The 12,863-nt window shown below is 50.6% G+C and overlaps 4 protein-coding genes across 4 annotated transcripts; 2 read left to right on the top strand and 2 right to left on the bottom strand.

The window, feature by feature from the left end:
- Positions 1 to 842: 842 nt before the first annotated feature.
- ASPACDRAFT_124011 (Zn(II)2Cys6 transcription factor) lies at positions 843 to 3,556 on the bottom strand. Its single transcript, XM_020196699.1, has 8 exons — positions 3,386 to 3,556; positions 3,290 to 3,335; positions 3,183 to 3,231; positions 2,634 to 3,129; positions 2,522 to 2,584; positions 2,141 to 2,473; positions 1,632 to 2,087; positions 843 to 1,574 (listed from the first exon to the last, which is right to left on the bottom strand). The coding sequence occupies exons 1-8, from the start codon at positions 3,494 to 3,496 to the stop codon at positions 981 to 983; spliced, it is 2,148 nt and encodes a 715-aa protein (XP_020053518.1). The 5' UTR covers positions 3,497 to 3,556; the 3' UTR covers positions 843 to 980.
- A 290-nt stretch (positions 3,557 to 3,846) lies between these two features.
- ASPACDRAFT_33146 (nitrilase) lies at positions 3,847 to 4,979 on the bottom strand (the record flags this gene model as incomplete). Its single annotated transcript, XM_020199938.1, has 2 exons — positions 3,847 to 4,443; positions 4,503 to 4,979. The coding sequence occupies 2 exons, from the start codon at positions 4,977 to 4,979 to the stop codon at positions 3,847 to 3,849; spliced, it is 1,074 nt and encodes a 357-aa protein (XP_020053517.1).
- Positions 4,980 to 6,905: 1,926 nt separating this feature from the next.
- Positions 6,906 to 8,385, top strand: ASPACDRAFT_80667 (uncharacterized protein). The gene has a single exon (XM_020205703.1). The coding sequence runs from the start codon at positions 6,912 to 6,914 to the stop codon at positions 8,166 to 8,168; it is 1,257 nt and encodes a 418-aa protein (XP_020053516.1). The 5' UTR covers positions 6,906 to 6,911; the 3' UTR covers positions 8,169 to 8,385.
- Positions 8,386 to 9,843: 1,458 nt separating this feature from the next.
- ASPACDRAFT_80665 (FAD/NAD(P)-binding protein) lies at positions 9,844 to 12,798 on the top strand. Its single transcript, XM_020205702.1, has one exon. It carries the CDS (start codon positions 10,166 to 10,168, stop codon positions 12,473 to 12,475), a length of 2,310 nt encoding a protein of 769 aa, XP_020053515.1. The 5' UTR covers positions 9,844 to 10,165; the 3' UTR covers positions 12,476 to 12,798.
- The last annotated feature ends 65 nt before the right edge of the window (positions 12,799 to 12,863 follow it).

Genomic DNA, 12,863 nt, shown 5'->3' with positions numbered 1-12,863 from the left:
TCACTGTGCACTGTGCACTGCACGCACACTCTCCCATCTACTATCCCGTTCAAAAACCTAAGAGAACACCGAGCGCCTCCGACACAACGCCCGCAGATCATAGTTCGCCAGATAGGGGCGCACAGGGTTGTCGTAGTTGAGCATGCAGATGCGCGCCAGATGGTCGGCGATGTGCTGGTCCAGCTGGCGCCAGCGCACCAGCGCCCAGCCGCGGCGGAAGATCGAGAGGATGTAGACGGGGATCGGCTCCAGGTCCAGCTCCACGGGGCGGTAGGCGCCGTTGTTGAGGTCGATGGCCAGGAAGGCGCGCCCGATGCGGATCTCGATGTGCAGGAACCGGATGCGCTCGTTGGTCGCCCAGTCCGGGAAGATCTCGGCCACGAGGGCGCAGGCGGAGCCGCGGTAGTCGTGGGATTCCAGGCGTTTGGTGTTGACGCGGATGATCACGCGTTTGGGCTCGTCGTCCTTGAGGAGCTCGTCGCGGATTTCAGCGGCGGTGCCGATGAAGGCCATCTTCAAGGATGGACAAGGATGTGGGGTGGGATAACGGATAGAGGTGGGAGGTGTGAGTTGGAGGAGGCTCTCAGGATTCTGCTGGTGCTCGTGGAGGATGAAGAAGTTGTTAATCGATGTACAGAAGAGAATTTGTTTGGAGGGTTTTGACTGAATAGTGACCTCACTTGCAATCGATGTTACGCCCTGAGAAGAAAAGTAACACTAGTTGCAAAGGCCTCCCTTGACACAAGTAGGCAATGCTCTGGTCTCATATAGGCTGCAACAAGCGTGTTAAACTATCAACTGCAATTGATGTTGCCTTGTGTAAAAGATTATTTCTTTCACACAGAAAAGAGGAGTCGTTGTAAGAACAAAAAGTAGACGGGCATATGAGGCCATGAATCTCAGCCCCAAATCCAGGTCTTTAGTTCCTTTCTGGTTGGTCTATCTTCTTAGTACGTAGGTCATGCCTTCCCACACACAAGCTACATAGATCCCAACAGCCCTGGGAAAGATGGATAACCCCCTGAAGGCGAAGTGTACAATCCCCCTGTGTCATCATATAGCGATGGCCACAGACCCATTGAGAGCAAATCCTCCTGAGGAAGGCTCTCTAGCTCTCCTACCATAGGTCTACCCTCCCAGCACAATGTACACCCGTTTGCATCATGCTTGTCTTCAGAGCACCAGCGGTAGACATTCGGTACATCTCTGTGACCTGTCCAAGGGTAGTTTTCAGTAACCATCTCCATCAACATCCGTAGTATGTCCTTATTTACAATTATGACATGTAGCATAGGCAAGCGGGACTTGATGATTTGCCTTGCCTGTGTCGATAGTCCATTCTCTTCCACGCAGTCAGGGGTGTCTTGCACCGGAACCGAATCTGCGAGAAGGTCAAAGACGTCTCGCAGTATTTCAGCTTGTGTCCAGCGCTCGGATAGAACCGCAAGAATGACCGTGCATGTTCTAATGGCCTTGGTAATTTCTGAAAATCGGATTGACGTCGGTCTTTCCGAGGGTGGTGTTGCCCAGAGGCAGTATAGCAAGATTATGCCTGTGCCAAATTGACTCAAAAGCTGCGACGCGGACTGTCAGGTTTTAAATGTTGCGTTGAGTTGACCGTATTCACTTACTCCAGGCCAAAGCTGCGCCGTCTGGCGTCTCTTCAGGTATATCCAGAATGTATGCAGAATGTTGGAGCATGCTGTGATACAGCGCTCGCGGACAAATCGGCAGAGATTCTCTTTGGTCGGTCGATATAATATAAGAATAGTATAATTATACAGCATACCCACCCAACCTTCGCTCGTATATCCTTCAGAGGCTGGGTCACTATGAGGTTGCAATTGCATTTTCCACTGATCAAGCGCTTCCAGCATATGCAAGCGCCAGTTGTGATGTGCTGCAAAGCGGTGTTCGTAGTCTGTGCGCATCATGATGCCGAGAATTCGCGATTGGATCCTTCTGCCTTGAATCAGATGCAACGCGGATGAAACCTGCGTTATACGAGGCGTTGATTCGGTCTCGTCCGGCCGTTCGCTCCTTGAGGCCCATGCTTTTATTTCGTCGTCATTTAGGTTCGCAAAAGGCTATCTCTACGGTCAGTTTCGTATGACCAGAATCGAAGAAGCAACACGCGTACCTCGACTTGGATATTCTCGTCAGCGAGGCTGGAGGGAACATGGTAGATCCAGCTAAGTAGACGATCGATGGCATAGGCGGACCAGAATACGCGACGTCGTATCTGTAAATCAAGCAAAGCTGATTCATCCCGGGTACTGCTCGTCGGCAGGTTCAGGTGCAGTTGTGCGATCACGCAACAACGCATAGCAGCGGAGATCATTGTGAGAACCGTTTGTGACGATGGCGAATGGAGAGCATGCAATGTGCAAAGCAGGTAGGCCTGCACATGTATGACTGGGTCGAGACATGAAAAAACAGTCCCGAGCAATGGCATAGCCAAGGAGTATAAAGCCTATCTCAATGTTCAGTTTTATGCCACAGTAGCAAAGGACCGACATACCTGCGAGGTCTTCATGTCCTCCGGGGACACTTGCGGAGCAATCAGCAGGCTTACCGCAAAAGCCTACCGGACACGTTCAGTACACAAAATCAAACGAGTTCGTACAACTAACCATCTTCACAAAGAATTCCTTCCACTTCTCTTCAGCCGGTAGTGGCTGGCTCGAACGTTTCACAGATTGCCATGCCCTGTACCAGCTGATGAACGTTTCTTCATGGAGGAACGGGTATCGAGGATTGACGCGTTCGAGAAAGATCCGAATGAGCTTATCCTGGGTAGCTGTTGAGATACCTGTCTCATCGTACTCGACTGCCCCCACTGACAGGCCGGTAGGAGAAGGCTGTGTGGGTGGCGTGAGGATGGTGAGTGACGGGGTGCTCTGAGCGCGGATGCTTTCAGCATGTAGAGAATTGACTGCAATGGGTGAGTTTTCAGCAGGCATATCGCGCTGCGATTGAGGCTGAAGTCTATGAACCCTTGAAGCTGTTCCTGCAACATTCGCAGACGAGGACATCTCATATGCTTCCACGGTGGCGCGGGTATTTCGTCCGGTGGATTCTCGCTCGGCTTCGAGCTCGAGTATGCGCTCCTCAAGAGCCCGTGCATACCTGCAACATTTAGCCAAAGCTTCATCTTATAAAATACCACACGATTTGCTTACTCTGGATTGACTCGACTTTCCCTTGGCGGTTTTTGGCTTGCTACACAAGCTATACAAATCGCTCATCGGTTAGAGGGAAAAAAGACGTCGGTTTTTCTTTTACTTACCGGCATGTGCCTGAACGCAGTTACTGCATGGTCGTGACTGGCTGCACTATTCATAACGTTAATAGTCCAAGTATAAATCGCTAGGTGTATGCATACTTTCTGCTTGCGAGCACGACAGCGCCTGCATGCTAGGAGTGCCGGTCTTGGCTTTGCAATATTTCTCCTACCCTCTCCGGGGTGGTCATCAGCACTATCTGACACATCCATTAGTTGGATTCATTGTCTAATTGCAAGCTGCTTCCAATTGATAAATCTTGACTTGGTATCTCTCCTTGGATGTTATTCGGCCTTCTCATCGGCAGTCGTGATCCTGGAATCTTGAAACGAGCTATTCCCCTTGCGGAAGATGCTGACTCAGTCGTGTGGCACGATATACCTGCCTTGTTTCTGAGGCACTAGGCCAGTTAATTGCGGGGTTGTGGGGTAGCGGCCAGGCCGAGAAGTGATCAGGAACCTAAGAATGCAATGTATAATATGGATATCATTTTTGTATGTACAGTGTCTCTAATTACTTCCGTTGTGTCCTTCCCATTGGTCTTAATGAATAAAAGAATCGATCACAGAGGAGGAGGGTTAAGGTCCAGACCCTCAACGGACAACTTGAAGGCATCGTTTCGTGAGTAGTGCCCGGTAACATCAAGATCCAGCTTTCCTCTCTCGCAGTCATCCAAATCGATCTCCGAGATAGACACAGCGGCTTCGAGAGCTGGGTCATTCAAGTCATCCGGGTTTGCCGCATCATCAGTGCAGACTTCCCAGATCGGCTCGCGGAGCACCTCACCGAGAGGGCCAATGATACAAGAGCCACCCCGCGAGATGTATTCGTCGCCGTTCTCAGCTGCTTCTCTAGAAGAAGCTCCCGTAATCCAGCCAGGAAGCTCACGGCGCCGCACGCATTGGTTGGCGGTGAGAACAAATGTGCGGCCTTCGCCAGCAATGGTCCGAACCAGAGGAAGCCAGGTGTCGCGGCTATCTGCCGTGGGTGCCAGATAAATGTTGACACCTTGGGCGTAGAGGCTCTGGCGGAGCATAGGCATGAAGCTTTCCCAGCAAATAGCGGCACCGATCGTCAGCTTGACCCCATTGAGCTCAGTGGTGATGGCCTTGAGGGTGGATGGCGAGCCCTGTGCCCAGATAAGACGCTCGGAAGCAGTCTAAAGAAGATTAGTATCGACACACTAAAGCAAATTGGGAGATTCAAATTTACACTCACCGGCATGACCTTTCTTCTCTTTCCAAGCATACCATCGCGGGGATCGACGTATACAGCGGAGCAGTAAAGGCTGCCTCCCGCCCTCTCAATCACACCGCATGCAATGAAGACGCCCGTCTCCCGGGAAATCCTTTCAAGGGTCTCACGAGTGCCATCACCGCGGTAATCCTTACCCCGCGGGAGAGGGAGTTTTCGATCGACCCAGTCGTCACCAGCACCGGCTGGGGTGTCGCCGAGATCAACAGCGGAGTTGAAATACTCTAGGAACTGATCGCGACCGTGAGGTTGTCGGAAGCCGACCGCTGTTCCGAAATCGCATGTCCTCGGATAGCCACCCAAGTAGGCTTCCGGAAATAGAATCAAGTGAACGCCACGAGCCGCTGCGTGGCGAGTCACCCGGTGCAAAGCATCCAAGGTAGTGGAGAGGGATGACTGAGTGCTCGCTTGCGCGACGGCAACTGTGATTTTGCGAGGCATTGTGAAGGCTGATGGGGAGTTTGTTCACCTTTCAGCTTGTAACGTGGACTGGCCGGTATATATAGAGAAGAGGGGGTTTCTTGGCTTCGGATATAGGGCCCCATCGGACGCTTGTCGGCGAACTCACTCCGATGAACCACGCGACGGGAGTTGCGGGTACAATTCTCCACTGTGGATGCTTGTTTCCGTACGCTCTCGTGTTAAGGTTGAGCCATGATTGCTCCAAAGTCGTATGGTTGTTGACTCATCTCCTTGAAGGCGTGGGGGTCATTCTTGGAGTCGTCGAGATGCCTTGAAAAAACGTAATAAGTTGGATTCTGTGTGACAATGGACTTGAGATAACTGGGCAACCTAAGTAACCTCCACAAGCAATTAGACACAAGATATCTTATCGGGCCAGCCAAAGTGTGTCACGGAATGTCCAACTCAGAGCCAACAATGCTTCGAATTATTGCCACTATCGAAAGAGAGCATCGAGCAACGGCGAATAGGTCGTGAAAGCGCGGCTATCTAACTATTTAAAATCATCATTAGCTATAGTATACGGCAATCTGGGGTGTGGTCCTCAAGTCACGATACCAGCAAAGTCGCAAGCCCTTGAACATCTGAGGTTTAGGGACAACTTGGCCTCTTGCTTTCAAGAATATATCCCTTCATGAATCAAACCCGTCGTGGGCTTGCAGCTGGTCGCAGGTTGGCGAATCCTGCCCGGTTCGAATGGGTTGAACCTACTAGAGGTCCTGTGAAAGAACTTGTACCTTCCATTTTGATGCATGCCAAGTGGCATAAAAGGAGGAAAGTAGTGTAAGTCAGGCTAAGAAAAGTCATAAAGACGATTGACAGACTAAGAGAACAGTTGAATAGAGGCTGTCTGTCAAGTTATCTGGTGGACTAAGAAGCGTTGTGGAAAGGCAGGTAGAACATTCATCCCAGAAAAGTGAAACTACCTAGAAGAGAAGGCATAGTCTCTAGTTTTAACAGACCATCACGTGGACATTTCCCTTGCCTCTACCATACTCACTCTACAATATCGTCTTCAAAGGACCCCAGTCACTTACCAATTAAACTCTCTCATGGATGAGACTACGGTTGCCTAGAGTCTGGTCTAGCCACCATCCTACAAGAATATGATACTGCATCGCCCATCCAAGAGGAATGGAATCAGGAATGGCAAGTGTCCACAAGCTAACATCTCGTGAAAACAGAGAGAACTTCGCAATTCACTGTCAAATCCCCTCAACACCGACGGATCCACAGCCAGCATTTTTGCATCAGACCCAATCCGAGAAAACCCCTTTTTTCCAAACCTCTGAACCCTTGGCCATCACACACCCTGTCGATTGTCGACATATTATTGCTGAAGCCTGTTACGTTTCAACGCCCGCTCCGATAAGAGGCTAAAAGGGGGTGAGCCAACAATAGCGACATTTTTCTGCAATGGCAATTTTCTCGGCCTTAGAAAGCTTACGCTTGCATGCAAATAAGACGGAGTTCCGCGATCCATGCATGCCAAGGTAGTCGCAACAGGGTCGAAGAGGTGTTCCCGCGGCCGCATTGCGTCTTCGTCAGCTGCATGCTTGGCTGTCGTGACTGACATTTGTGCGGAGAAATCGGGGAATACCAAGTTTACACAGGACGAACAAGCGAACTTGCTCGAAAGGATAGTCGATGATGGCCCGTGACTCATTATCGAACTTGACTACGATTAGTGTCTAGGCAATCGGTAGCCAAGTACTCGGCCGATACCGCTATCGACCCATGACTACTGCACGTCGGCTTCTAGGATTGGATTTTTGGTTATCAAAAGACATGCCATTGTTTCGCTACAAAAGAGTAGAAATAGCGCCCGGAAGCTCTAGAGTCAGGGTCGAGCGATTTTTATCACCTTTGTTCAAGCATCTAGATTCCTAATTTCCTACGCCAGCGGCAACCATGACCAAAACCATCGAAGATGATATCTCAACCTCTACTACAGAGTCCGTGGTGAAGCCGCCCCCGGATGGCGGAGCCATGGCATGGACTCAATCTGCCATGGGCCACCTCGTCTGCTTCAACACCTGGGGCTACCTCGCCAGCTACGGGGTCTTCCAGTCTTACTATCAAACCCACCTCGGGGTATCCGAGTCTGCAATCTCCTGGGTCGGGTCCATCCAGATGTTTCTCATCTTCTTTGTGGGCACCTTTTCCGGACGAGCGCTAGACGCAGGCTATTTCCGTCACGTCTTCTGCGCCGGTGCATTCCTGCAGATTCTGGGCGTCTTCATGACCTCCCTCTCCACCCAATACTGGCAGCTCTTTCTCGCACAGGGACTCTGCACGGGGTTAGGCAGCGGCCTCCAGTTCTGCCCAGCAATGGGTCTAGTGGCCACCTATTTCGACAAACGCCGCGTATTTGCGGTGGCTTGCTGTCTGGTCGGCAGCGGGACGGGGGGCATGGTCTTTCCCGGGCTGGTCAAGGGCCTGCTCCCCGTGCTTGGATTTGGCTGGACGCTGCGCGTTGTGGGGTTCGTCATGCTTGCCACCACTATCCCTGCCGTTGCGCTCTTTCGCACTCGCCTACCCCCGCGTAAGTCGGGCCCCCTCGTGGAGCTGTCCGCCTTCCGCGACGAGCCAATCTATACGTTTTTCATTTTGGCCATCTGGCTCAACTTTTGGGGCATGTACTTTGCAGTCTACTATGTGGGTGCCTTTGGCCGGAGCGTGATCGGACTCACATACTCCGACTCAACGAACTTGATCATCGTGCTCAACGCGGCCGCCAGTCTCGGACGTCTGATCCCCGCGTACTTTGCTTCTTTCCACTTGGGCCCGCTGAACACCGTCATTCCTCTCTCGGTGGCCTCGAGCGTGCTGATGTTCTGCTGGGCGGCCGTGCACTCCACAGCGGGGCTCTACACGTTCGCCGTGCTTTACGGGTTCTGCGCCAATGCGGTCCAGGGCCTCTGGCCACCCACACTCTCTAGCCTAATCACGGATCTCAGCAAGGCTGGCACACGAATCGGCATGGGTTTCACGATCATGAGCTTTGCATGTTTGACCGGACCTCCGTTGGGTGGCGCTCTCGTTGCCAAGGCCCATGGTTACATCGGAGCCCAGGTGTGGGCGGGAGTAGTTATTTTACTGGGTGCGATGGTGCTGTTGGGGGCGAGGATCTCGAAGACCGAATGGCGCGTCAAGGTCAAGATCTGAGATCATTGCCTTGCTCTCGGGAAAAGGGGAGCAGGTAAGGTAAGAGGTAGAGTAGGCTCGGAATAGGATTTGCCGGTGGGAAAACGTGGGGTTGCGTCAAAGCACGTTGTGGAAAATCGAAACAAATGTTTTGGTGTCAAGTATTAGACCAAATCCCACATCAATAGATATGCATAGAATATGCACACTGACCTGTTATAATTCAATTTTATCTACTCCGCACATGTGACCGGTAGAAGTCCTGGGCCGAGATTCGAAGTTTAGCGATCTTCAAAATATTTAATGCTAAAAATATCCAGGGGGAGGGGGAAGATGCCTGCATGCCAAGCCGTTCCCCGCTGCCCGCTATAAGGCGTTCTGTAGCTCCTGGCGGCATGCATGGTAACCATGTCACCTCCGACTCCGATTATTCCGGCTCAGCGCGGAATTAGAGTAAGTTGAAAACGGGGGAGAGTCCGGGGAAACAATGCGCATCAGCCGACGGTCGATCCTCTGAATTCTGGTTTCCTGTCTATTTTAGCCGAGCAAAGACCCTTCAAGCCTTATAGGAAACCTTAGGCCAAAAATAGGGTCAATAGGGCAGAAGGATCAGGGACCAATCATGATATCGAAGACCGCAGATGCCACAATCCGCCAAGGAAATGGTATGCCGATGGCATCGATTCTGTCGTCTCGGGTCGCATATTGCTGCCTTGAGTGTCGATTGAAATCACGGTGAGGGCTAGTCTTTAGCGCTTACTCTGGAGGTTTGCAGAGCTCTGCTACCAGAGGATGCTATACGAAGTGCTAGATCCCTGTGGCGCCGACGATCGTCTTTATAGCTGAAATGATGCTATCTGGTCAGCTAAGTCGGGTAATTGTTCACCCAAGAGGGTGATCAATCAGTTCTGAGGATCTGAGCGTTGAGGATGAATGTCGGTTAGTATACCCGTGTAACATTTCAATTGTGCTCTAGAGATTGGCAGTCAATGGGGTCATGCTTTTGTACATGCCTTGATGAAACCCGGACCAGGAACTATCAGACACGTCAGGTTCTCATAGTTCATCGAAGCAGTAACTGCGGTTATACGTACCACGAGGAACCGAACTTGACTCGCGAGAGATGGGACAAGACTTGGAGCGGAGAATTTTCTAAGGGCTGATTCAATCAAGACTCTTCGGGCTGCATGGCGGAATTTTACTGGATCGTTGCTGCATGTATGCTGAGCCAATCATGAAATCGATTCGTTCTCATACATAAAAACTCGAGTAGTTTGTCACGGACCACTATTGTGTCCGTGGCAAATGATGCTTTACTCATGACCACGTTTCCAGTTGCGAAGGCAAGGATCATGTTCCTGGCCTGGTTAGCCTAGTCTAGATGTGAAGAAACAACCACCGGACTAAGATGAGACAATTGATTAACGTAATTACCATTGCTCATATCTCTGACTTGCGTGCTCTATCAGATGGCGCTAATGCTTGCTACCATGATAGTCTCGCTCTTCAATGTGCCACACGAAGTCAAGAGTAATTCAAATCGTCCATCATGCAATAATGCATGTATGTGGCATTTTTCTCACCTGAGCAAGCGTGATCCTCTCGTCGGAAATTGCAGCATAATCTGGTTGGTCACGAAGATCTTCTTGGCAACCGATGCCGACAGTGAGAATGAACGAGGCATCCTTGAAACTCCGAATGGCTCACAGTGCAAGAACCGCGCTCATTGCTCGGAAAATGCATATGGAGAAAATACGGTCATGTTGAAAGCGGGGTCTTGGCGATCTATAACTGGTGGCCAGAGTATGGTTATGAATATCTGTGGTTCTATTCTGGGAACCTCATGCAAAGGGTTATCAGGTTTTCCCGACAGAGTCTGTATGCATCAGAGTAGCATAAATACTCTTCCTCTGTTCATGTTTAGAACCACTTCATAGTGCCCACGCATCAACAAACCTCCACTTTCTGGTACCAAATTGACCATGGGTAGCTCACAGTCATCTCGTTGTGATCCCAATATGGGTGATATCGTCATAGTCGGAGCTGGTGCAAGTGGCATTTCAGTTCTGCTGCACTTGATTGAGAAAGCCAAAAATGGTGCAAGCTTGCCGCCTATCACTGTTATTGAGAAGGATACACAATTTGGCCCTGGGCTAGCATATTCTTCTCTGTGCTCGGGCACCATCATCAACATGCACACCGACACAATGGGGTTATACTTCAATGACCCCAAGCACTTCTCACGTTGGAGAAGCGAGCTTAAGAGTGGGCCATTTCCATCCCGAGATATCTATGGAGAATACCTCGAAGAGATGTCACATCAAGCACTCAATGCGGCCCAGCAACAAGGAATGAGTGTTTCTTTCGTTCACGATGAAGTCACCGACATTGAGCGCCAGAACGATCAGTCATTTCTCTTGACTTTGAGCAGCGGTGGGCAATGTCTTGCAGGTCAGGTCGTGATGGCACCGGGAAATTTCACCTCTACCACGTATAGGCATCTCGTGAATCAACCACAATTCCTCGCCAGTCCATGGCCCACGGAAAGCTTGAAGAATATCCCTGCCGATGCTCCCGTTTTGGTCATTGGGTCCCGACTGTCAGCTGTGGACACCGCTATAGCCCTTGCGCAGAATGGACACCAAGGTCCTATCACATTCATGTCGCGCAGTGGACGAGTGCCTACAGTTCAAGGGGAACCGGAGCCTTTTCCCCGCCGATATTCTCTTCACATACTTGCACGAGAGGTTGAAGCAAATCCAAGTGACGCTCTGATCAAGCTCATGACATGCTTGATGGACGAGATCGATTATATCAACAATGGCGATTGGAGCTGGTTTCAGAAACATGCCTCCCCGCTCGAAGAACTGCAAGCTGATATCAAGGCCGCACGGGATGGAAATGTTCACTGGCAGACTGTTCTTCGCCACACGGCACCTGTTATCGAGCGATATTGGAGCTGTTTACCAGTCGAAAGCCAAAAACTATTCTTGGACAAGTTCTTTAGTCCTTGGATGAGATATCGCCACGGGATGCCCATACAAAACGCCCAAAAGATCTTGGACCTAATGGAAAAATCCCAGTTGAACGTCGTCGTTGGTGAACGAGTCGATTGGGATGCTGAAAAGAAAATTTTCTTAGCGAACACCTCATCGGGACTGATTGAAACATCATATGTAGTTGAGGCTACAGGTCAGGAATGCCATCTCGACCGGATTTCATCTCCGTTGATTCGGTCGCTTGTGACTAAAGGCCTCTTCAAGCCTCATCCAACAGGCGGAGTGGATGTCGATTTTGACACTTTTGAAGCAGCACCCGGACTGTACGTTATGGGAACGCTAACGCGTGGCACACACTTCTATGTGAGCGCCATTGATCGTGTTGCCGCGCATGCTGCGCGAGTCGCAGACGCGTTGACCCAAGATCCTCGGGCAAAATCTCTCCATGTCGCCATTCTCCTGGGGTCTGATTTTCTATCCCACATAGTAGCTGCTGAGCTCATTTCGAAGCTTTTGTCTCAAGGGCACATGCCTTTCATTTTCATTTGTCCGGATGAACAAGGCCCAAGGAACCCTAAGGCACCGTCGCTCGCCCGGCGAGAATCGCATTTCTTTGACGTTGAGCTCTTACGAGATCATGTTCAACCGCTCATGCAGGCCCAAAATCTCAAAGACAGCAGGTCCATGACTATTGAGCAGATGAAGTCCACGTATGGACTGTTCGTGCAGGATATCTCTTCAGTAGATGATAAAACATTCCTGAACACACTCAAGCATCAATTCATCGACGTGGGACTCTCGCTGAGGAGCAGTGACCGTGCTCGCAAGATTGCTGCCAGCCATTTTTCTTCGAAGTCTGGATATCTTCTCAATCTGAAGCCCATATGCCGGCGGTCGTCGAACGGCAGGGCCTCCAGAAAACCATCCATCCGCTATCAGATCACCGTTATTAGTGAGACAGGAGATCTGTGTGAGTTGACTGAGACTCACTACAAGAGCATCGACTTGCTCCAAAATTCGGACGACAGTAAAGATCATGCTTTTGATCAGGTGGTCCAGGCGGCGCTACAGGTTACCGAGTCGCTGAGCCGTGGGAAATGGATGCCTACACCTGAGCCGACGAGAAGGCATATGACCGAAAAGCACCCGGGGGGACTTTCCCACGGTGAGATCCCAGTCTGGAGTCAGGATTTTGTTGTCAGCACCTTGGTAGACTCATTCGCATCACCTGGGAAGAAGCAAGAATTGAGCGCCTATCTGAACGAGGTTGTTCGTACTTGGTATGCAGAGCAGGCCAATGCAGAGATAGGCGATGGAGTCAAGGTTTGAGAGGGGGTTTCACAGGAATTTGACCACCTAGGTAGGTGGTTGTGTGAGTGTTGAAGGTTTGTTGAGGAAGCGCGGCAACAGTGCGATATAACCTTCCCGCGGTTGCTGTCACTTCCCCTCTTTTCTGTCCCGTACAGTACACAAATGGGATGAATTCGATTTCCCATTTCTGCTCAGCACCGTCTATTCCAGCAGGCTTCAAAAGCTACTACATTCGTTTCAGCGTTCTCTAAGAGTAACCAGCTTGAGCACACTAGCTTAAATTTCTTGATTTGTTCCTTCCTCCATCGGTATGACTTGTAAGACTCGATTCTTTCATATACCACATCCCGCCATCATTAGACTACAAGAATGCTATGCAGTCTTCTCTTCTCGAGCCAAGGCTCTA

The sequence above is a fragment of the Aspergillus aculeatus genome (assembly GCF_001890905.1).
Source record: "Aspergillus aculeatus ATCC 16872 unplaced genomic scaffold ASPACscaffold_14, whole genome shotgun sequence".
In the NCBI taxonomy this organism is placed as follows: domain Eukaryota; kingdom Fungi; phylum Ascomycota; class Eurotiomycetes; order Eurotiales; family Aspergillaceae; genus Aspergillus; species Aspergillus aculeatus.
Note: the sequence above shows the minus strand (reverse complement) of the source record. Positions and strands in the feature narration are given on the sequence as shown.